At 48.2% G+C, this 22,012-nt stretch overlaps 3 protein-coding genes across 5 annotated transcripts; 1 reads left to right on the top strand and 2 right to left on the bottom strand.

The window, feature by feature from the left end:
* Window positions 1-2,579: 2,579 nt before the first annotated feature.
* LOC101769512 (GDSL esterase/lipase At5g45910-like) lies at window positions 2,580-3,974 on the bottom strand. The gene has a single exon (XM_004952823.3). It carries the CDS (start codon window positions 3,951-3,953, stop codon window positions 2,727-2,729), a length of 1,227 nt encoding a protein of 408 aa, XP_004952880.1. The 5' UTR covers window positions 3,954-3,974; the 3' UTR covers window positions 2,580-2,726.
* Window positions 3,975-4,248: 274 nt separating this feature from the next.
* Window positions 4,249-9,259, top strand: LOC101768166 (transcription termination factor MTEF1, chloroplastic). Of its 3 annotated transcripts, none has more exons than XM_022826411.1 (4): window positions 4,249-5,565; window positions 7,168-7,522; window positions 7,627-8,527; window positions 8,663-9,259. In XM_022826411.1, exon 1 carries the CDS (start codon window positions 4,356-4,358, stop codon window positions 5,187-5,189), a length of 834 nt encoding a protein of 277 aa, XP_022682146.1. In that variant the 5' UTR covers window positions 4,249-4,355; the 3' UTR covers window positions 5,190-5,565; window positions 7,168-7,522; window positions 7,627-8,527; window positions 8,663-9,259. The 3 variants fall into 3 exon arrangements, with proteins under 3 accessions (XP_022682146.1, XP_012704321.1, XP_022682144.1); XM_012848867.2 differs by having other exon boundaries at window positions 7,627-8,585; XM_022826409.1 differs by having other exon boundaries at window positions 7,111-7,522; window positions 7,627-8,585.
* Window positions 5,931-8,996, bottom strand: LOC101769109 (beta-1,3-galactosyltransferase GALT1). Its single transcript, XM_004952822.4, has 7 exons — window positions 8,270-8,996; window positions 7,980-8,194; window positions 7,624-7,902; window positions 7,403-7,531; window positions 7,139-7,318; window positions 6,824-6,931; window positions 5,931-6,376 (listed from the first exon to the last, which is right to left on the bottom strand). Exons 1-7 carry the CDS (start codon window positions 8,994-8,996, stop codon window positions 6,164-6,166), a joined length of 1,851 nt encoding a protein of 616 aa, XP_004952879.1. The 3' UTR covers window positions 5,931-6,163.
* Window positions 9,260-22,012: the final 12,753 nt, after the last annotated feature.

Here is a 22,012-nt window from a genome sequence, read left to right as displayed (position 1 = left end):
AGCATTTTGATCGATAAATGTTGGGATGGTAATCGAGTATTCAGGTTTAGTGAATTGCATTGGGCAATGCATTGGATCTTGGTAAAACTTGTTCTTGAGTCCTGTTTTGTTGCAATTCAACATGTGCAACCTGGTGTTTAGATTTGAAAAAAGGGAAAAAGTGAGACATGCCTTTTTATTCTGAATCCCTTGAACTTGTCTAGTTTGGTGCCTAGCCGCAGAGCTAAATCCTTGGCAGATTGGTGGAGAAGGTCATGGAAGAAAATTCATAAACAGTATCGAAAGGGATTTAATTCCCTTGTCATTCTGGGATCATGGACCCTCTGGAAACATCGCAATGCTTGTGTCTTTGATGGTTCTGCTCCAAATCTTCGTAGAGCTCTTCAGGCCTTCATAGATGAAGCACATTTGTGGCAGGTAGCTCGAGCCAAGGGGCTTGCTGGCCTGCATCTAGAAAGGGTGGTGATCTAGAGTTTAAAACAGGGGTCTAGTCCGGTCAGGTCCTTGTGTGCTTTTTGTTGTTACGAAAAAGTAGCGCCTATGATTTACATCCCTCATCCTGGTTCAAGGTGGGGTGATGCCCTGTAATTTGAACCTTTATTCTCTCTTAATCAAAGATACGCAGCTCTCCTGCGTGTTCGATATTAAGTCCTATTTTGTTGCAATTCAACATGTGCAACCTGGTGTTCAGATTTGAAAAAAGGGAAAAAGTGAGACATGCCTTTTTATTTTATACGCTCTACAAAACAGGCTGCAAACAAGGCATCCTTTGCAAACGGAAAAGGTGAAAGGGCAGTGTCAACTGCATCCTTTGTGGGGCGCTAGAAAATGTAGATCATGTGTTTTTCCGGTGTGTCATTGCTAAATTCTTGTGGACATGCTTCAAGGAAGCACTTGTTTGGGACCAAATACCTCAAAATATGCAGGATTTTTTTGAGGGTTGGATCCCTCTGGGGTGCAGCAACTATGCCTTTAAGCCTTTTATCTTTGGCTCTTTGCTATAATAGCTTGGGTGTTTTGGACCACAAGAAGCAGAATGGTGATTGAAAAGAAATTACCTAAGTCAACTAATGAAGTTGCTGTTTAAACTCTCCTCTCACTTGCAGAAATGGGGTGTGCTCTTGAGAGCGTCTGACAGGGAATTGCTTAAGTCAAATGCCGCGTTTTCAGTAATATGGGCGAAGATGAGGACTTGGATGGAGGAGTTCCAGAAATGGCAAGATGACTGGAGGCACGAGGATGATTTCTCGTAGTTGTAGCGAAAACTTTCCTACCAGGCGTCTTTTGTTTTTCTGGGTGTTTAGTTCTGCTGCCTCACTAGCTTTGGCTTGTCTTAAACTGGCTCTGTTCTGTTTGTTTTCGAACTCTGTAAACCGGCAACCTTGGCAGCGTGCGTGTGGTCTTTGTATCTAAGCAGCCAGGGATTATCCATTATCGGAGGAAAACTTGAAATGAGAAAATTCATACAAAATAAAAGAAATAAATAAGCAGTGGGTTACCTTGGGCCACTCAAGACCTTTTGGACCAAGCAGCCGACAAAATTGCTAATGTAGCCGGAACGGTGGTGCAACAGCCCAGCCCAACGGCATTTGAGAGAAGGGCTCCAAGTTGTGGAACAAAGTGGTCTAATATGATTATATGAAGTTGATTTATACTTACAGGTGAGGAATGTTTATAAATGTATGTCTTGAGTGATAGATCACTTAAATTATTTTTGGTAACTTTGTCACCTTTATTGTGGTACAGATCAAGATAGTTCAATGGCGGCAGCGATCAAGAAGGTGTTCAATCAAACACAGCACAGGTTGTGTCGTTGGCACATGCTAAGGAAGTATAAAACAGAGCTGAAAAAACTGTACAAGATTCATGATGGTTTGAAGCTAAAGCTCCTCACAGTAATCAATCACCCACTTACGCCTACAGAGTTTGAATTTGCATGGAATGAGTTGGTGGATGAGTATGGCATATGGGAGGATGATACTATTAAGGGACTTTGGGAGACTAGGAAATTGTGGGTTGCTGCTTATTTGAAGCCCTTGTACTGTGGTAGGATGACCTCTACACAGAGAAGTGAAAGCATAAATAAGATGATCAAGGGGAGTGGCTTCACAGGACATATGACATGCATGAGTAAATTTGCACGTAGGATGCTGGACTTCATTCAGCACACAAATCACACCCGCCGGAAACCTATTGGTCTCAGGTATTAATGATAGTGGATTGTTGTTTATGAAGAAGTTTTAAGATATCGTTTATCGGGGCTTACTGTTTTATGTGGTTATCCATTAAATAGGCTGGTAACTTGTGGTTGACGTTGCAGCCTTTGATGGCCCTTTGTGGTTGACGGTGGTGCAACAAAGTTGTCCAACGGCATTTGAGAGAAGGGCTCCAAGTTGTGGAACAAAGTGGTCTAATATGATTATATGAAGTTGATTTCATTGTAATTGATTTTAATCGTAAGGTTTTGTAGCGCATAAATTTACTGGCGACCAAAATATGCCCTGCAACAGCACATATGGAGGAAAGGAGATGCACTCGTGTAACCAGTGAAGCAAATGTGAGAAATTACATGCTTCTTGAGCTGGCGAGTCAACTGAATATACACAGGTTGCTTTTAACTTTATTATTTACAACAGAAAACAAAGGTGGAAGACTAACTAAGTGAAAAGTATACAAAATTCGAAACACCAACAACAGTGGATCTAACGAAGGACTCCTGCCGATCTTCAGGAACGCTGGAACTCTACAGGCGCCGGGGATGCGAATCCCTTGTGGTAGAGCAAGTCGGTCATGACCCTGTACGCATGCTGCGTCAGGTGCACCCCGTCCCAGCTGATGCGCTCGTCGGGCCTCGCGCACACCGACGCGCCCGGCGCGCCGCACATCCGGTCCATGTCGACGTTGTACTTGCCGCCGCCGGCGCCGCAGCACGCCTTGGTCACCGCCCCCTCGTCGAACCCCGTCTTGCCGGCGTCCCGCAGCATCCGCACGTACGCGTAGAAGTAGTCGGCGTAGGCGATCGTCGCTGCCGGGTAGGACCTGCGCAGCTCCCGGATGCCCTGCTGCAGCAGCACGTTGTGCATCTGGGAGAAGAGGTTGAGCGCCGCGAGGCAGCCGTTGGCGTCGTAGGCCGCCGGGTCCGCCTCGTTCGCCGCGGACATGTAGCTCGGCACGCACCCCAGCGGGAAGTTGCCCGGGATCACCACCCGCGTCGCGCCCATGTCGAGGAGCTCCCTGGCCGCGCCCGTCACGGACCGCACCACGTCCGGGACCAGCGCCAGCGCCTCGACCACGCCGGTCGCGACGCGGCCGAAGTTGTAGAGGTTGTGCGCGCCGCCGGCCGCTGGCTTGTTCGCCGCGAAGGCGTAGTTGTAGTCGTTGCCGCCGATCTCGCCGACCATGACCAGCGAGCGGGCCAGCCTCTCGCGGACCTCCTGCGGGGACCGGGTGGTGGCGCTCATGAGGTCCTTGAACCGCTGCAGCTGGACGGCGAGGGAGCTGTTGGTGTGGGGTACGGAGACCCCTCTCGTCGCGAGCGCCGCCGCGTCAAGGGCCGTGGCGCCGGCGACGGCGAAGTTGGCGCCGTGCGTGAAGTCGTCGGCGCCCTTGTCGAGGTACGGGTTGAGCAGCGGCAGGCCGAGGTCCTTGGCGAGGAAGTCTATCATGAGGTACCCGTCGGAGCACCGCCCCGTGGCGCCGCCGATGGCGGAGCCGTAAGGGAGGCTCGTGGTGTGATGCAGCACGCCGGTGGCGCCGCCTTCGCGGAGAAGGTTCCCGGTGTCCGACAGGGAGTCGCCGAAGTTGTAGATGGCCGTGATGCCGTCCACCGCCGCCTTCGCACTCGCCGCCGACTTGGCTGTAGTGTGTTGCGGCGCTGGCCTTGCGTGGCACGGGCCGGCGACGAGGAGGAGCGCCACTAACACGGAGAGCAGGATGCGAGCCACAGTCGTCATGTCTGGAAGTCTGGAACACAGCGTTCGTTTTGGCCTGTGGAGAAGTTGGAGGCCACCAGGCGCCTTTTATTGAGCGCGCCGGGAGCCGCTTCGCGAGCAGCTCGGAGTCGGACATGGCGAAACGCGAGGGAAGAGCATGTCCGAGTCGGAGTGTCGGAGACCGACGGCAAGCGGAGTTGACCACGCAGGCCGAGTCAGCCTCCTGCCACGTCTCCCCCTGCACGAATCATCCAGCCTTCAAATTTCCAGAGCACTCAATCAGTACCGTCCATCGCACGAATGGATGGCTCTCCGGCCACAGAGTTCGTTCCTCCCCTCGCAGTGGTACAACGACGCTGTGGATAACGCACCGCAGCCGTCGGTCTTCCTCCACCGAAACCCCAGCCAAACTCCGCCACCGCCATGCTCGCCCGCACGCGCCTCCCGCCACCCGCCCCCTCTCCCCACGTCGCCACCGGCGGCGGCGGCCGCGGCGTGGAGTTCCGCCGCAAGCTCCACTTCCTCTCGTCCGAGCTCCACCTGGACCCGTTCCCGCTCCTCGCCGCCAACCCCGCGCTCCGCTCGGCGCCGCTGCCGCTCCTCCGCGACTCCCTCCGCCTCCTCGCATCCCACGGCCTCTCCGCCCGCGACGCTGCGCGCGTCTTCTCCGCGTTCCCGTCCCTCCTCACCTCCCCGCCCGGCGAGCCCCTCCGCTTCCTCTCCGCCGACGCGCCGCTCCCGCCGCCGCTCCTCCGCGCCGCGGTGGTCCGGTCCCCGCGCCTCCTCGCCGCGTCCGTGCCCGACACGCTCCACCCCGCCCTCCTCTTCCTCCGCCGCCGCGTCGCGCTCCTCCGGGAGCCGCTCCCGCTCGCCGCCGCGCTGCTCCTGGCGTTCTCCGTCGAGCGCACCCTCCTCCCCAAGCTCCTCTTCCTCCGTGATGCCACTGGGCTCCCCGACCCCGCCGTCTGCGCGGTTCTCAGGCGTGCGCCAGCCATCCTCTCCTACGGGATAGAGACCAACCTCACGCCTAAGCTGCAGTTCCTCGCTGAGCGCATGGGGAGGGACCCTGCTGCGGAGCTAGCCGAGTTCCCGCACTACTTTGCATTCAGTTTGGAGGGGAGGATCAGGCCGAGGCACGAGGCGTTGAGGGATAGAGGCATCAAAATGTCGCTCAAGGATATGCTTACAAGCAACGATGACGAGTTCAGGGAGCGGCTGATCAATGCGACGTTGTCCGACACCAAGGCGAGATTGTGAGCTTGCATTCAGAAGCACTGTGTGCTTGATAACTGTAATGTATGAAAGGCAGTGCTTTCAGTTCGGCTTCAGTTAAACAAGATTACCACCCACAAACATCACCAAGACACAAATGGCACCAGCAACAATTTGGGGCATAGACTATGTTTCACATGTCATTTCAAGCTCAGCCTTAACTGTAAGGCTGATTGAAGTTCTCCAGGAGATAGGCATGGAAATGTCGCCTGATTGAATGGCTCAACGGATAATCACTTGTACAGTATCATACATGCAGCAAAGTTTCCTCCACTTGCCGTGGTGGAAGAATGGGCTTGATGCATGAGTTGTTGGAGAACAAAGGGCAGTGATGAACAGCCATGGATCTCCATGAACATAGGTGCGCGGTAACCATCTGGTTGAGTTTTGCAATAGCACTTTTGCTTCTTTTTTTTTTCCTTTTTGGTGCTATTGCTTTAGGAGAGGCATAATACTGTTTGTTGTTATGAAAAAGGGGTTTCCACTGGATCCTGTAAATGCAACTGTTGCATGATTTAATTTTGGAATACTTGATTATGCCTGTCAGAAATTCTAACCTGGCTAAAGTTCTCAATTGTTACGGTTAATCAGTGTCTCTGATCTCTCAAAGCCTCAGAAAGACTGTCACGCTTTATCATTGTAGTTTGGTGGTAAAATATGCCCTCAGACTGCAAGTAGTTTTTACACCTTGAGTTTTCATGTACTATACCATTAGAAGTGACAGAATAGAACAATTGAAATTCTCCCAATTTTTAGCACCCTAAAAAAGATGCTCTGGAACGAGGGTAAGCTGAGATGAGGCGAACTAGCTTCATCTGTGTAATTCACTGAATTCATAATTTACAATAGTGTTGGACACCAGAAAATGAGGAGGATGTTAAGACTTCTTTGTCGTCATTAAAAAAATAGTGAGTGACCTGATAAGTAGATCAGACCAAAGCATCAAAATTCCTTCTCTATTAGTCAGTATTGCAGCATCCTGCTCGATGTGTCCTTAGGAGCTTCTCCCACAGGCACAGCATATCTCTTGGTTCTTGGTAGTGAGCAACAATGTACCCATCATTGCAGCCTTCAGCGTTAATTCTTGTGTCTGTTTCATATCTGACTGGTAATCCATCCTTCTTCAGATCATTGACCCATATGCCCATTGCTACGTCTTCTAGTTTGAACATCTGCAAAGAATCATTTGGGTGTGGATAGTATATGATTTAGCCCCAGAACACATCAGACAACAAGAAGTAGGCATTAAGTAGAGTTGAAATAATCTGATATTGCAGGACTAGAAGCTGGAGCGAATTGGCACTTGCTGTGATATTCAAGCAGAATATTTTGTGAACAGCAAGCTGAAATGTGGGCAGCTTGTCTGAACTTAACCAGGCTTCTCTGTTTATGTTTGCTTTTCTGAACCGGGTTACTTTGAATCACTTGTTTATAAGCTTATAATTTGAGTTGCTCTTACGTAAGGTAGCTTTTGTTTAGTAGAGATAGTACAGCTCATTCTGGTATGCAAAGAAGTATGCCTTCAGATGGTTTGTTTTGTTGCTTGAGGGATGTATAAGCTAAATTTCCCATATAGTATGTATAAGTCACATGTTATGTTTGCACTTGAATAGACATACCTTTAAATGTCTTGCTTTATACCAAGTGTTGATTTTCCTTGCAATGTCTTGGGAGACCACATATCCTGGTCCATGAGCCCAAGGTGGGTATTTCTCTTCAGGCCATTCCTGCAAAACACATCAGAAATGTTGGCATTTACATTTACATCAGAAGTGTTTCTGTTACAACGGCAGTATGTTTCATCAAATCAACCTGCATAAATGCCCTAGGGCAACTAAATTATTTCACTGAGTCTGAACTTAACATTGAAATGGATTACAATAATTGTTTTTATTTTACTTTTCAGGGAGGAGCATTTTATGTGAATAATTTACCTTTTGGCTTATGTACCATTTGCTTTCAGGATTTCTGTGGGGACCTGAGTAAGAATTTATGCGACCATAAAGTAGCCCGTTGCTAACATTAAGCTGCTTTATTGTGGATTGGATCTCATCTACACGGACAAAAGCATCGTCATCTGTTTTCATCACATACTTGGCTGATACAGCAGTGGTCTGATCAAACAAATCACAGTTAAGCACAATGAAACACGAGAAGCAGGGAATGGAGAAGTTTAACTTAATGATGATAGTGTTTACCCCATAGATGCATATTGCTAGTGTCTTCCATGTTATCAGGCTGTAGTAATCAACAAAGGGCAACACCTGGATGTCACCATATGTGCGTGCCTCATTCCAGAGTTCCTCGTTTACCATGAGGTTTGTATGCTTTATAAAACAAAATGAGAAAGAATCTTAGTATGGTAGATAACTCTTGTTAGTTTACTGTATATTAAACTTATTTTTTGTGTGTGTCTCACCAGGCCAACAAAAAAACGTACTGCTACTGCTCCTTGGCGCACTGCATCATATTGCATCCATGTTCTTCTAATTGCCATCCTACGCTTGAAGTTGTTTGCTGTTGAAAAGATGCCAATCAGAAGGTCGACATCTTTGCCATCTGGAATAGGTGGTGACTTCAGCATTTCAACATTAGAGTTCTCCAAGTCTTCTGATGTGGGCAAGCCGCTTGCAATCGCACTTACAAGTTTAAAATCACCAGAAATTATCACTTCAGTAATAAACCAAGGTTCCAACCCCTAAAAACAGAAGCACCAGTTAGTTAGGATTGGTCTTATATCAGTTTTTTTTTATGATCCACATGCAAGAAAGTTACCGCTCTATATGCAAATGAAGTGATGTGTTTTCCATCTACTGTCATATGGATCCCCTCCGATCCTACACGGAGGGTTGCAATAGCAAGGTATCCCTGTTTAAATGGAAAATATGTGCTTGGTTCTCTATGTTTCTTGGCAGCTGCATGATGTTTTGAGTTCATTATGTCCCTGTCTTCTCTGCCCACCATTGCATTACATCTCTTCAAGTCGTCCACTGTAGAAGATGTTGCATCAGTAGTGTGCAAGGATATTAGCTCTTGTATGCAAGAGATAAGTAAGTTTGAAGTACCTTCAGTTGCATTGTGAGAGTTAGTGCTGGGGCAGCGTTCCTCAACTCCCCAGCCATTGTTCCCAGTGAAGGTATTCTGCACTATGACTGGATCTTTAGTAATTTTATCACCATTTAAATGGACATTGTACTGCAGTACAATAGGATTTTCAGATTCCCCTGGAAGTGCTGTCCCGACAAGATCAATCCAAAAGTTACCAGAGAGGACTCCAGGAGTGCCTATAAGAGTGATCGAAGAACCTACAATCAGCCCACAAGGTACTTCAATGGTGAAAGAATCGGTCTCCAACTTGGAAGCGTCCATTCTGCGAATTGAGTATGGGCAGAGCCTCTCTTTTTCTCTGTGCTGGGATTTTGCATTGTGAACTGATGTTGTCAAGTTTTCCCATGCAGTTCTCCCATCGTTGATCGCCTCGCTTGCATGAGGAAGGCCATTGGTGATGTTGGTTAGTTGCTTCATCTGATTCCATGTGTCTAGCCACTGAAACACTTCAGGAGAGATGTTCCCAAAATCCAAGCTATTTGAAGTTGAAGCATTTGCTGCTGCTGCTTCTGGAGTGGTTTCTTGTGCAGCCACTGGGCTGTTGAACCATTCGAGGGGGTTTGTGTGGAGGATTTGATACTGAGATATCCCTGAAGTTGGGCTGTTCACTATCAAATACCGCACAATCACCAGAGAGAAGAATGTAATCGAAACTGTAGTGGCGAGCTTATTTGTCATCCACATCTTTGGTTGCCTTTTCTCTGCTGCTGTGGCGATCACAGTCACACCATACCTTGGCTTCAATGGGATATTAGGAGCCCTCTACTCTTTATCCTCCCCTTCTGGTCAAGGTACAGGCCGGATAGCACGTGCCAGTGCACTAGATGTTATTCCTCCAGTTTGATCAATTTTCCTGTTACGGAATTCAAGTGTACTATTATAAGTCAACTTTTCAGAGCACACCAAGAACAGAAAATACGAATTCAGCTAAGTTCGCTCTCTCTCTATCATTATTCAGTTGAAATCTGAGCACATGGACTGGGTATGGTTACGGACTGAAAGCAAAAGGAAGTTGCCGGCCGTCTCTACGGTTGACCATATCAAATTCAAAACCAGTGGCATGTGCCCATTGTTCAGAAGTGGTACTAGTCTGTAGCTATGAAAGATACAAGAATGCAACACCTGGAAAGGCCAAGTGTACGCCGTGCAGGACCAGGCGCCCCCAGTCAAGTCCTGCGATCGTCGCCGGTTCTTGCAGTCTCTTCCATCAAACGCGTGGGCGGCAATCCTGACTTTTGTCTCTAGTCAGAAAATGTACAGGACGATTATTCTCAGGCAACGATATTTGTTGATATGTTTTCCTTTGTGGAAAACCTGACCAAACTATAATATTTTCTTCGTTTATTATATCTAAAAGAAAGCTAAAAAAACAAAAACTGAAAGACTATCAACGGTTCAATTAGCCCAAAGATCACCACAAGAGTTTGATCACTCTGGAAAACATAATTCGTGGGGTAACTACCATGCAAGTATGTCGTGTCGAGCAACCGCTCCGTTTTCGTAGTTTGGAAAAAAAAAAGGAGCAACTGCTTCTTCTTGATCATGGGATGGCACTAGCTTGAACGAATCCAAATCAGCGCAAGAAGGCAAGAATTGCACCGGACATGGTCCATGGATCGAACATGCTTAGAGAGAGAGAGAGAGAGAGAGAGAGAGAGAGAGAGAGAGAGAGAGAGAGAGAGAGAGAGAGAGAGAGAGAGATGCTTGTAATTACCTGGTACTTGTATCCTCAGTTATGGAGACGAGTGATCACTGATCGCAGGGAGATAGACGAGAGGAAGGAAGAGGAGGAGACGAGGGAGGCGTAGGCGGCACCGCGGCAGAGCCTAGAGCATATGCCGCATGCCTCCGGGCTCCGGCCGGCCGAGGGGCAACGGGCGAGAAATACTAGAGCGAGCGAACAAGTGGTCTGGTGCAACCGGCCGGCCGGCCGCGCGCAGGCAGGCAGTCAGGGCTTGACAAATGACATCGTCCTTATACGCTACTAGCACTAATAAGAAGATTAACGCGCGGTGATTATCACGGCTTCGCTGTAGCAGAAGACAGTGATTGAACGCAAATAAGAAGGCTGCTTTAGTCGTTCAGTAGAAGCCGCAAACGCGGAACAGAGAACTTACCGCGGTTTCAAATGAAGACACTGCACACGACCAGTTGTTATGATGATAGGAATTCGGAAGTCCAAAATGCTTGCTCCAAATTAACCCCTAACAATAGCAGTGCGTGTCAGTAGGTCAAATGCAGCCCCAAACTTGTATAAATCAACGTAACTTTAATTTTTTTATTCAGCAAGCACGTGTATATCAATGTTTAACTTAAGTTGCTTGAGTGCATAGCTGCTCTTTGAACCACATGTCAATAGGGCACCTAACTATTTATTATTGTTTGGCTAAAACTAGTTAAAATTACATGGAATTGATTGTAACAGTGATATGAAGTTATGGTGCTGTCTGAGTGGCTAAAAAATTACAGGACTAATTTTTTTTTTGACGGATCACCGGGGGACGAAGAGTCCCACCTGAATTATATTACCACATATGTCGGCAAGCCGGCCATGGTACAACATTTGTGCGGTTACAGTGGCTTCAAGAGCTAGGATGGAAGTAGAAGGGGACGGGGTAGATACAACACCAGAGTACAACAGAGGAACGGGAGGAACACAACTTGCAGACAATTCAAAGACAAAACATGTCACAACCGAAAGACAACCATTGATCACCGATTTGCACCTCCACCGAACAACGTACTTGCCGGTTACACTGTGACCGTTGCACCTTGCCCCACCCCTCGTAGCTACGCCATCCCGCTGCTGCCCTCCATCTGAGTGACCGCGCAGCAGGAAGGGGACTTAGAGCGGCGAAAGGACGCGCAAGCCAAAGCTTACCGGAAAATGAAGACCTCCCTTGGAGCTGACGGTGCCACCTCCAGCACATCCGAGCTCCACGTACCACCATTCAACGCCGCTCAAGGGGAGGAATCCTTGAGGGGGAATAGCAGAAGCAGTGGATACACCACCCGACATTTGATTTTCTGACACCATCAACAAAGAGAGCATCGACGAAATAGAGGCCCCAGGAGAGGATGCTCACCGAATCACGCCGGCGGCAAACAGCCAATGACAGCCTCGCCAACGAACAGTAAGGAGGAGGAAGGTATAAGAACACCAAGCAGAACGAACCAGCTTTGCGGCATGGCGGACGACAGTAGTTCGGGATGGGTGATCTCGTCATCACCTCCAAGGAGGACCACGGCGCCTGAGGGCGTTGTTGGTGACGGCACCGGCCAAAGCGGGGCTAGGATTTATCCTGACCGAACCATCCCAACCGGCGTCACTCCAACCAGCGCAAGCGCGGCCATACCAACATGTGGGCGGGAACGCCTCGAAACAACACCTCCATGGAGGAAACGGCACCTGTAGGTGTCGCTGTTGTCGGCACCGGCATAACGCCGGGCTAGGATTTCTCCCGGCGAGTTCCCGACCCATCGGCGCAGCGCAGGCACTGAGAATGACGGGGAGCCTTCGCTTCCCTTGAAGAGAAGCTGGGGAGCACGGCTTGAAAGAGCGGCAGGACGCCGACCCCTCGCACCGTCGGGCACCTCGAGAGCGGCGCTGAGGCCGTGGGGGCTCTTGGCCAAGTGCTGGTTGCACAGCCACGTCTCCACCGGCCGGGCGAGCTCGTGCCCCGCCGCAGCCAGTCGAGCTCGACCCCGCCACCGCCGGCCTTGCGAGCTCGAGCCCTGCCACCGCCGACCCGGGGCACGGGCACGACCAGCCCCACGCCGAAACCAAGCACCGTGGATGCACCGAGTCCGGGTGCCATGCTCGGGCATGGCTGCTCTCGCACCCGAACGGGGAACAGGAGACCCACCACCGCCGGCAGTCACGTCTCCGTCCCGTCGCCGGCACCCCAGATCCGGTAGAGTAGGGACCGGATCTGGCCTAGGAGACCCTGGATCCGCTGCCTTGGCCGGCCGCCATTGCCATGGGCGCTACTGGAGCTCCAAGCCCAACACAGTGAGAAAGAGAACATGGGGAAGGGGGAGGAGATGTGGTGCGAGGGGACCGGCTTCGGCGCCGTCGCGGGCCGCCGCCGCCGCTCGACAGGCTGCGGCGGCGGCGGCCGGAGGGGGTCGCCGGCGGGGGCTTCCGTGGGGCGGTGGAGTCGCCCCTCCCGTCGCCCAGGGAGGCGACACGGAGCTACTGGGCAGCACTTCTACAGGACTAATAATTTACTAGAGTCAAGTCAAAAACCATAAAAAAAAGAGAAAAATAAAAGAATGAGAGAATGAAAACACCAATGCGCATTTGGGACAAAATGAGAAGTGAAGCCCAAGAACGAGAACAGGCCATCAACCAAAAACGAGGAATAAAAAAACAAAAGCACATGTCAGCAAACCACATTTGATTAGAACGTCTAACAAAATCAGATCATGCACGGCTGTACGCTGTCCACGGCGTACATGCACGATATACGGCTAACCTGAAGCAGAGCAGGCCAGCAGAACTATGGATTGCATTAAACGTAGCATCGATGCTCGAGACCTTCATGGATGAGCTCGAAAAGATTGGAAACCTCCTTTCCTCGTCCTGATTTCTCGGACAATCAAGCCCTATGGCTCTATTGCTTCTTTCATGGATGCTCTTGACGACATTGGCGCGATCGCTGGCCATTCTAAATCCTATGGAGAAGATTACTTGCTAGTGCCATCCCTTCACTACACGCCAGCAGAGCTTCCAATATCTCCGACTCTCCCTCGGTGACAGAAGCTTTTAAGAAGTCACCTGTCGTATCGGCCACATCCGCTACCACGCCATGGCTCGAATTTTCTGAGACAGCCGCGTCAACGTTGATCTTAGCCACTCCCAATGGAGGTGGGATCCAACTCAGGACACTTGCCCTTCCGCGCTCCTTCTCCTGCCGGTAAATTGATCATACTTCGTCCATTTCATGAAAAATGTAATTCTATATTTCCATAAATGTATCTGGACATATCTTTTATAGTACGGAGTGAGTAAATCAAAAGCAAGTTGGCCATAAATATTTGGAAGAAGTTCATTTTTAATTATTCAACTGTCACCTCAGTTTGGTCCAACCATCGAACCACAAAATAAAATAAGGAATCATTAACCACCCAACTATCAAAATCGTTCATATTTGGCTATTTGGTGGTTTTGCTAGATAGTTTTGGTGACGTGGATGCCACGTGGCGATGGACCCACCACTCAGCACCTCTCTCCTCTCCCTCTATTTCTTCTCTCCTCTCTCTTTCTCGCTCAAATCGTCACCGGTTGCCCAGCTCTTCGCCGCTGCAAGCTGCCCACCCCAGTGCCTCCCACGAGTCAGCCTCCCCTGCGCCCGGTCTCTCTCTCTCTCTCTCTCTCTCTCTCTCTCTCTCTCTCTCTCTCTCTCTCGCTCGCTCGCTCGCTCCACGTCGGATCCCCTCCACAAGGGGGGGTGCGCCCCCGCTCCTCTCCACCTTCTACCGCCGCTGCCACGCGCCGTACTCCGGCTCTACTCCTCCCATCGCTGAAAAGGTGGCGGCAAGGGGTGAGGCGGATCTTGGGAGGCAGGCTCTGGTGCCACTGGGACGACAGTGGGGGCGGCGGTGGCGGTACGGTGGTTGAGATCGGCGACGGCACGGGGGCGGGCGCTGACTTTTTGCCGAGCTTGTCCGGCTTGTCAGGGCCGGCCTCGTGTAGGAGCAGTAGGCTCAAAGACAGCTCGGGCTCCAGCTCCGGTGGCTTGGGTGCGCTGCGTCCCTGAAAGCGCCTGCTGCTTTCATAGCCGGAGAAGATCCCACCACCTCCGCACCAGGGTCTTAGGCTTCTCACTGCCAGCAACAGCCACGCTCCTCGCCGCCACCTCGGAAGCGCGGCCGCGAAGGGGCTGGTGTGACACGAGGCGGGAGCGCAAGGGGGGTGAGGTCGCGATAGCGTCCCGGTGTGCCAAAGCGGCGACGGCAACGCACGGGGGCACAACCCCCAGCCTCTAGCAGCAGTAGGCAGGAGAGAGGATAGAGGGGGAAGGAAGGGACAAAGAGGAGAGAGAAGAGAAAATGAGCTGACATGTGGGGCCTACTGCCATGTGTCAGCCATGTCAGCAAAACCACCCATCAGAACCATCGAATGTCCAAATATGAACGGTTTTGATAGTTGGGTGGTCAATGATTCCTGGTTTTGCGGTTCGATGGTCGAAACTAAACTGAGGCGATAGTTGGATGGTCAAAAATGAACTTTTTTCTAAATATTTTCATGAAGTTGTGAGTAGACATTGGATTTTGGTAAGAATTCTCCATAATTGCTTTCCTTCTGCCAAATCGCCCATAATGTCACAACACTCCCTGCCTGTCAGATCATCGTGCTATAGTTGGGCGGGCCTGGTGGCTCTTGTCGATGTTTAGACCCGGCAACCTACCGAGGGAGGTGCCCGATGTAGTGTTTTGGTTGGTGGGCTTGTCAAGATCAGGAACTCGAAGTTAAACGTAGACACACAATTTAGATAGGTTCGGGCCACTGAATAGCATAATACCCTATGTCATGTGTGTTGGTTATATTGAATTGCTTTAAAGGGGGTCCATGCCTCACCTTATATACACGGGGGTAGCATTACAGATCGGTTGGTTACAAGATTAGTAGTTGGATACAACTAGAGAAGTCATACTCACAACGAGTACTTCCCTAATCCCCGACTAGTTCCTATCTTTCCATATAGATCATGTTGTCCTACGCCATGGTCTCCATGTCAGATGCATCTCGGTGTCCAGCCCCATATTTGGGACTGTCCAAACCTTCTAGTAGGCCCATAGATGTATGTACGACAAGCCCCCGAGTACTTTTTAGTCGAGTGCAGTAGTTCCGAGTACTTTTGTTGACCTTCTCCGACTACTTTTGGTGCTCTTCAAGTATTTCATCTAGTTGAATCTTCAAAAGGTGCTCGAAGACTGCCATGAGGTTAGAATGTGCTCAAGCTTTGATTATCTTGAACTTGTGATATTCAACCTTTGAATATTATATGGAATTGCAATGAAAGTTGCACTCCATATGGAGTAGCCCCCGAGCCTTAGGTTGAATCGAACAATTAGGTTGAGGGTTAATCTATAATTTGCAACTTTTTTCCCTTAAAATCCAGAGAAAAACTTTTTTATCGATGGACACGTGGCACACAGCCCCCAAACCTTTAGCCGACTAGTTTGGTGGCTATAAGGGTCAAACATTAGTCAACGTGACCATCTCTTGAAATAATCTTAAATCCTCCTTGGAAATAAGTAACCATCAATTAGATCTCCTAATTTCTAGGAATCCCTAATCCAAATAGATCCACTACCTAGTTTTTACTGTACTTTTGTTATAAATAACGGAGGAAGTTAACCCTTCCATTTTATCCTTGCCATTTGCCCTTTCAACTTCCGCACTATAGCCCTAGCGCCGCCGCCACTGCCCTATCTCCAAGCGCTACCACCGCCATCCCTCCCCATCTCAAGCCCTCGAGCGTGTGCGAGAGAAAACACTTGTGATATAAGGATGGAGAAGAAAGCCTCTGGATGCAAGACTGTCGAGGGTGAGAAGAGGAAGAAGACTGGCAAGAAAATGAGATTCAGTTGCTGGCACCCAAGTATTGCAGGACCGACCAAACCGCTCCACCTAATGTCGTATGCGCCTGGAAATCATCGAAAACCACCAAAGAAGACATCAAGGCTCTTGTCACCGTGAAGCTATTGCAAGAGCAATGCTTCATCACTGGAGATTTGCCTTTGGAGATGCTCACCCGTTGGAGTCATATCCAAATGAGATGGTAATCTTCCCTCACTTCATCGAGCGAGGTCTTGGATTGCCGACCTGCGATTTCTTCCAGGGCTTCTTGATTATTACAAGTTGGATTTAGTCCATCTGAATCCCAATGTCATCTTCCACACTGCTACCTTTGTGCATTTCTATGAAGCTTTTCCGGGGAACAGGCCCCATTTTTAGTTATTTCGGAAGTTTTTCCGTGTGAAGCCGCAACCCTCAAAGGAGCACACACTTTTGGTCGGAGGAGCTAGAATTCAGATGCGAGAGACAATGAGTAGCCAGTATCTGGACTACGAATTGATTGATTCCAATGTGGGGTGGAAGGAAAAATGGTGCTACATCGTCAACTATGATCTAAAACTACCCAAATTGACAAGCCACCGCCCTTCCTAGAATAACCGGTGGCTTGATGAACCAAAGCATGGAGATTGCCTCCAAATTCCCGAGCTCATTGATAGGATTTCCATGTTAAAGTAAGAAGGGCTCACTAGAATTAGAGTAGCATTCAGTTTCATGAAGCGTCGCATCCAATCTCTGCAGCAGCGATGCCACTATGGCTATGAGCACACTGGTCTTGATGATCCATCCAGGTTTTCCCCAGATGATATCAGCATAGATGAAGTCATGGTCAGTGGTCAGGCTGAAGTGAATGTTCAAGAACATGGGCAGGATCGGAACTATTGTACGGGAATTCAGCGCTGCACGCCCCCCAAAGCCTGTAAGTACCCGTGGCTGTAGGCCCCGAGTACTAATTTTGGCGATTATTGCTCTGCTAATCTGTCCTTTTTGTGCAGGAAGATGTGGATCTATATTTTTTTCACACCTCCACCTCCTGAGTTCGAAGACATCTGTGACGCTGCTCCTCGCGTGTTTACGCGCAAAGTTATGAGAGGCGATGATCAAGAGGAGGATGTAGTCGAGTCCTCCAACGGCACTAGTTCTGATGCTGTGGAGCGATATGAAGTCAGGGCCTGACTGTCTACTAAGGCTGGATCTTCCTTCGGAATGAAGAAACGCTCTACAACAGAGGAATTTGAAGCTACAATCCCACCACCGCCAAAGAAAAAGTGGACCGTCATTGCAAAACTGGCCGTGAAGAAGTCTGTTTCTGCAAATGGTGTTCCTCCCAAGATAATTACCTATGAGGAAGGATAAGATCTGAACTATTATGTACTCCCAAGGGATGTTTCCAACATCACCACCGTGTCTACTCAAGATGACGCTAGTGGTTTGCAGATACTCGAGATGGCGACGAATGCTGAAAAGGCAGAGGCTTTGGCTGCGCAAGACAAGTCGCTATTCATCGAAGAAGAAATAGTTGTTGATGACGATCCATAACCTTGTGTTGTCGATGACAACTCGTCTGGACATGTAGTGGACCTTGCTAGTGCAAGAACAACTCAAACAGCAGAGGTGGTAACTAAGGCTGGCTAGGATCTATTTACAACCGTGCAGGCCGCGCCAAAAGTACCATCTCCAGCCAACAAATCTCTGTGTCTGACAGGTGAGCCAACACTGAAGTTGAGGAGATCTACAAGGTAGGTCCTTCTGCCCCTTTGAGTACTTATCGTAACTCGTAATTGTGTTTCTGTTTGCTGAAATCTTGTCTGTACAGGAAATCTTTGGATGTAGATCTATCAAGGCCTAGCTCTGGATCCGCAACTGATGGCGATGGCCACTCAGCTTAGAATGTCGCCCCAGCCCAGCCAGTCCTCCAGCCTCAAGAGCAACATGTAGATCGTCCACCCCGAAGGCTACATCTGTTGTAGCAGCCCTTATGCGGGAGGTGTTGTCGACCACAACTGATATGGTGATGCCAGCCCCTGAGCTACAAGTACCCGAGGAGGTGGCAACTACCTCTGGCATTATGGCTACTCCTATAGCCCCTGAGCTAGAAGTATAAATTGAGGCGGCCACAACTTTGGGGACGATGGCCGCACAGATGTCCCTGAAGCTGGCGTGGACCCTTCGGCATCTAGGAGGATTCGTTTGGAAGATATACAACTCAATGATGACCCTCTGCTACGGCCAGAGATGGTGGCCCCAATGATGGAGACGCACCGTCATTTAGACGTGTATCCGGAGGTGGGTAATGCCTTGTCTTCTCTTGTCAAGCCAAATGAATTTTCAAAATGCACCCGAGTACAGATTTCAGTTGTGTAGGATATAATCCAGCGTTCCTGTCGCAAGTCTGAAATGTTGGAGGGGTACGGGGATACGGTGCTCCATGCCGAAGCGCTGGAAAGAGAGCTTGCCAAGGAAAAATTATACTCTTCCCTCTTGTATATGAAATTTGATGGAGCCGTCCCTATTTAGGATCAAGCCCTGTGCCAATCAAGGCTATCTTGGAGCTATCACCAGTCTCAAGGTCAATATGGCTTTGACGTCGACTTCACTTACCGGCTTGACCTTGGTTGCTCCCGACTTCTTTTATGGAATTTCGGGCACCAAGGGGGACAATTTCTTGGATGCAACGAAGACTTGCATCATCGAGTTGGGTAGTTGGGTAGTCGCTGCTAGCTCCACCGCTTCTGTGTCATAGTCGTACGACCTCTTCAAGTCTTCGCATAGGGAGAGTACTCCCTTAGGTCCGACATCTTGAGTATTAAGTACACATAATGCGAGATGACCATGAATTTGGCCAATGTTGATCTTCCGAGGATAGCGTGGTATGATGTCTCGAAGTCCTCCACCTCGAACCGGATGTACTCTGTCCGGTAGTGTTCTTTGATCCCGAAAGTAACTGGCAAAACCACCTGTCCGATGGCCACAGCCGTGTTGCCTGGGACGATCCCATAGAACGGATAGTTTGTTGAGGTAAGCATATCAGTGACGTCGAGGCCCATCTTCTTTAGCATCTTGGCAAACAGGACATTGAGGCCACTTCCACCGTCAATGAGTACTTTAGTGAGTCTAGAGCCTATGACCACCGGGTCTAGGACGAGAGGATATCGCCCTCGGTCTGAGAAACTAGTCCACTGATCCATCCTGGAGAAGATAATTGGCACCTCGGACCATTTAAGGAACATGGGCGCCACGACTTGATGGACATTATCACTCGTAGAGTGAGCTTCTAGGATCACTTAATAGCACCGAAGATGGCGTTGACTGTGTTGGCCGAGTTTTGGAACTTGCCATCGGCACTATCGTCTTCGTCTTCCTTGGCTTTGCCTTTGTCTTTGGTGCTTGATGGTTCCGATGTGTCCTTCATGGCTCTGCGCAGGCTAAAACAGTCCTACACGGAGTGCTTGTGGTATGGGTGCCATGGGCACTGCTTCTGCAGGAGTTTGTTGAATGAAAGCCTGTCGGTGTTCTTGTTACTGCTGCTCCTGGGCGGGCGCTGTAGTGTCACGACTGTATTGTCTGGCTTGCGCTTGGGCGGGCGCTCGCTGTCGGGTGCGGTTACGTATCACTTAAGGCCACAAATCAGCACATGTCGCCTCAAGGAAGGTGGTCCACGCGTTTAGTAGCAGGCGGCCCACCCGATCGTAGCAGCCCAACCAAGAGATCGCACACATAGCAGCCAACCAGAGTGCATATAGGAGTAGGGATTCCATGAAAAGTTGTTGTACACATGCAACAACAGTGCTTAGTCTATGGAGAGAGAATTGCTTGCATGTGGTTGCTGATGTCATTGCACATGCAAAAAAGTTTCAAACTAAAAAAATTATAAATCTCAAACGAAGCATTCGAATTAAATTTTTATTGCACAGTTGTGTTTTTGGAATGAGATTTTCAAAATAAGACCCCGCTTAACGGTATTTGGATGAATTTTATTTTTTACCATTTTTTAATCAGGTTGGAAATTTTTCCTAAGATATTTACATCTGGATAGATTATATGAACTCAAGGAACAAAATATTTGTACTATCTAACAAATTGCGTGAACTCACATAAATAAAATGTATACACTTGAAACAAATTATATGAACTCATGGAACAAAAAATCATATTCCGAGAACAAGTTATATGAACTCACTGAACAAACTATAGAAACTCATAGAATAATTATTTATACACATAGAACAAAATATATGAACTTATGGAACAAAATAGTTTTAATCATCGAAAAAATTATAGAAACTTATAAAACAAATATGTGTACCCCTAGATTATATAAACTCATAGAGCACAGATTTAAATACCAAGAGCAAATTTTATAAACTTAACAAAATAACCGTACTCATCGAACACATTATACAAACTCATGCAAAAAGACTTGTACACCTGTAATAAATATATCATCGATATAGAACAAATATTATAATCTATAAAAAATTAAATAGAAATCATAAAATATTATAATCCATTAAAATATACTAAGCAATAACATTATCCAGTAAATTATTTTAAAATATAATTTTAAATTTACCGCTAAAGAAATTAATGTATAAAAAATATACACATGGTCATAAACATACAAAAGAGAAGCAGTAAAAAAAATAAAGGAATGTAGAAAGGAAATAAAATCAATGAGAAACAAATAGATAAACTATGTACAAGAAGGAATATATAGAAGAGAATCTAAATTTCAATAGAAAAATAAAATAGGAATTAAGCTAATAAAAAGGTAAACAAAATAAAAAGAGAGAAAAAGAAATAAAAAATGAGATAAATGGGTGTAACCGGATAATGATAAAGAAAAGAAAAGAAGAAGAGAGAAGAAGATTGGAAAGGAAAAGAGAACATGGAAAAAGGAGAAGGGGATGGAAGTAAATAAATAAAAGAGAATAAAGAAAACATAAAATAAAAAGAATAGAGAAAGAAAAATAAAATAAAGAGACAAGAAAAGGAAAACGAAAACAAAGAAAAACGAAAACGGAAAGGGAAAAAAGGGAAAAAGAAACCTTAGTTATTAAAAAGTTCCGTAGTCCAAAAAACTGTTCGAATCTTGTCACCTGCACTAATTTTGTTGAATTTACTTCGTATTGGGCCGGTCGAGGGAAAAAAAAGGCGGCTAAATCAGTTGGGCCGCGGGGCCGTACCGGGCCGGTGGAGGAAAAAAGAAGGCGAGGCGTGGGAAAAATCGACGGGCCGAGCGGGACGAACTTCGGTTGGAAAAAAAGCTGAAATCAGTCGGGCCGGACGGAAACCGTCAACAACGGCGGACGCTACGTGGGCCACGACGCTACTTGGGCCGAAAATCCCGCGAAAGCCCACGACCGCACCGTAGAAGGTGACAGGATGCGAAACTACAGCATATGCGATACATGGCCTCCACGCTCGAGCGTCTCGCACGCGTGATAGTCGTCGTTGATAGTGCACATCTTTATGGGTCTCACGCACGCCGCGGATGGTCTTTCATTTCCTTTTTTTTTCCGCTGTGTTATAGTGTGTAGCGCATCGTGCGGCCCGCTGAGAAAAGAAAGAAAAGAAGTCAAAAGGCAGGTGTGTGTATTGTTGGCCGGCAGTCGGGCCCACCGCAGGCGGCCTTCGCTGGAGCCCATCTAGCGCGGCTAACGGCCGTTAAATAAATAGCGTCGATCAGTAGGTGGAAGGTAGGTCTCGCAAAGTCCAAGGACCGAACTGGTCTCTCCAAAATCTAATTGGTCATTGCTTTCAAAAAAAAAATCTAATTGGTCATTCGGGGGAAATTTTCTAATTGGTCTTAGCTTAAAAAAATTGATTGGACTTCGATATGATTGCGCTGTCAACCGATCCTCAGTCTATTCGGTCGCGCATCATTTTCTTGGAGTACTTAATCCCGGTTGCTCAAGTGAGCTCTCGAGAGTGGCTATTGTTTATCCCATTGCTTTTTTTTAACCAATAAATGCTTTTGTATAAAGATCTTACGAAAATATCCACGATCATTACAAAGATAGAAGTAGAGAAGCTACAACACATTCGCTTCCTAACAACCATAACGACTACGAGATGCCTTCTTCCTACCATCGCAACTATTCTCGTAAAGTAA

Source organism: Setaria italica, chromosome I (genome assembly GCF_000263155.2).
Source record: "Setaria italica strain Yugu1 chromosome I, Setaria_italica_v2.0, whole genome shotgun sequence".
NCBI lineage: Eukaryota > Viridiplantae > Streptophyta > Magnoliopsida > Poales > Poaceae > Setaria > Setaria italica.
The sequence above is the reverse complement of the archived record's forward strand: the minus strand, read 5'-3'. Positions and strand labels throughout refer to the sequence as shown.

Coding starts and splice junctions, on each gene's coding strand:
- LOC101769109 (XM_004952822.4), bottom strand. CDS start 8,996: ATGTGGATGACAAATAAGCTCGCCACTACAGTTTCGATTACATTCTTC. Junction 7,319..7,402: donor TAGCAATATGCATCTATGGG/GTAAACACTATC, acceptor TTGTTTGATCAG/ACCACTGCTGTATCAGCCAA. Junction 6,932..7,138: donor AATGGTACATAAGCCAAAAG/GTAAATTATTCA, acceptor TGTGTTTTGCAG/GAATGGCCTGAAGAGAAATA.
- LOC101768166 (XM_022826411.1), top strand. CDS start 4,356: ATGCTCGCCCGCACGCGCCTCCCGCCACCCGCCCCCTCTCCCCACGTC.
- LOC101769512 (XM_004952823.3), bottom strand. CDS start 3,953: ATGACGACTGTGGCTCGCATCCTGCTCTCCGTGTTAGTGGCGCTCCTC.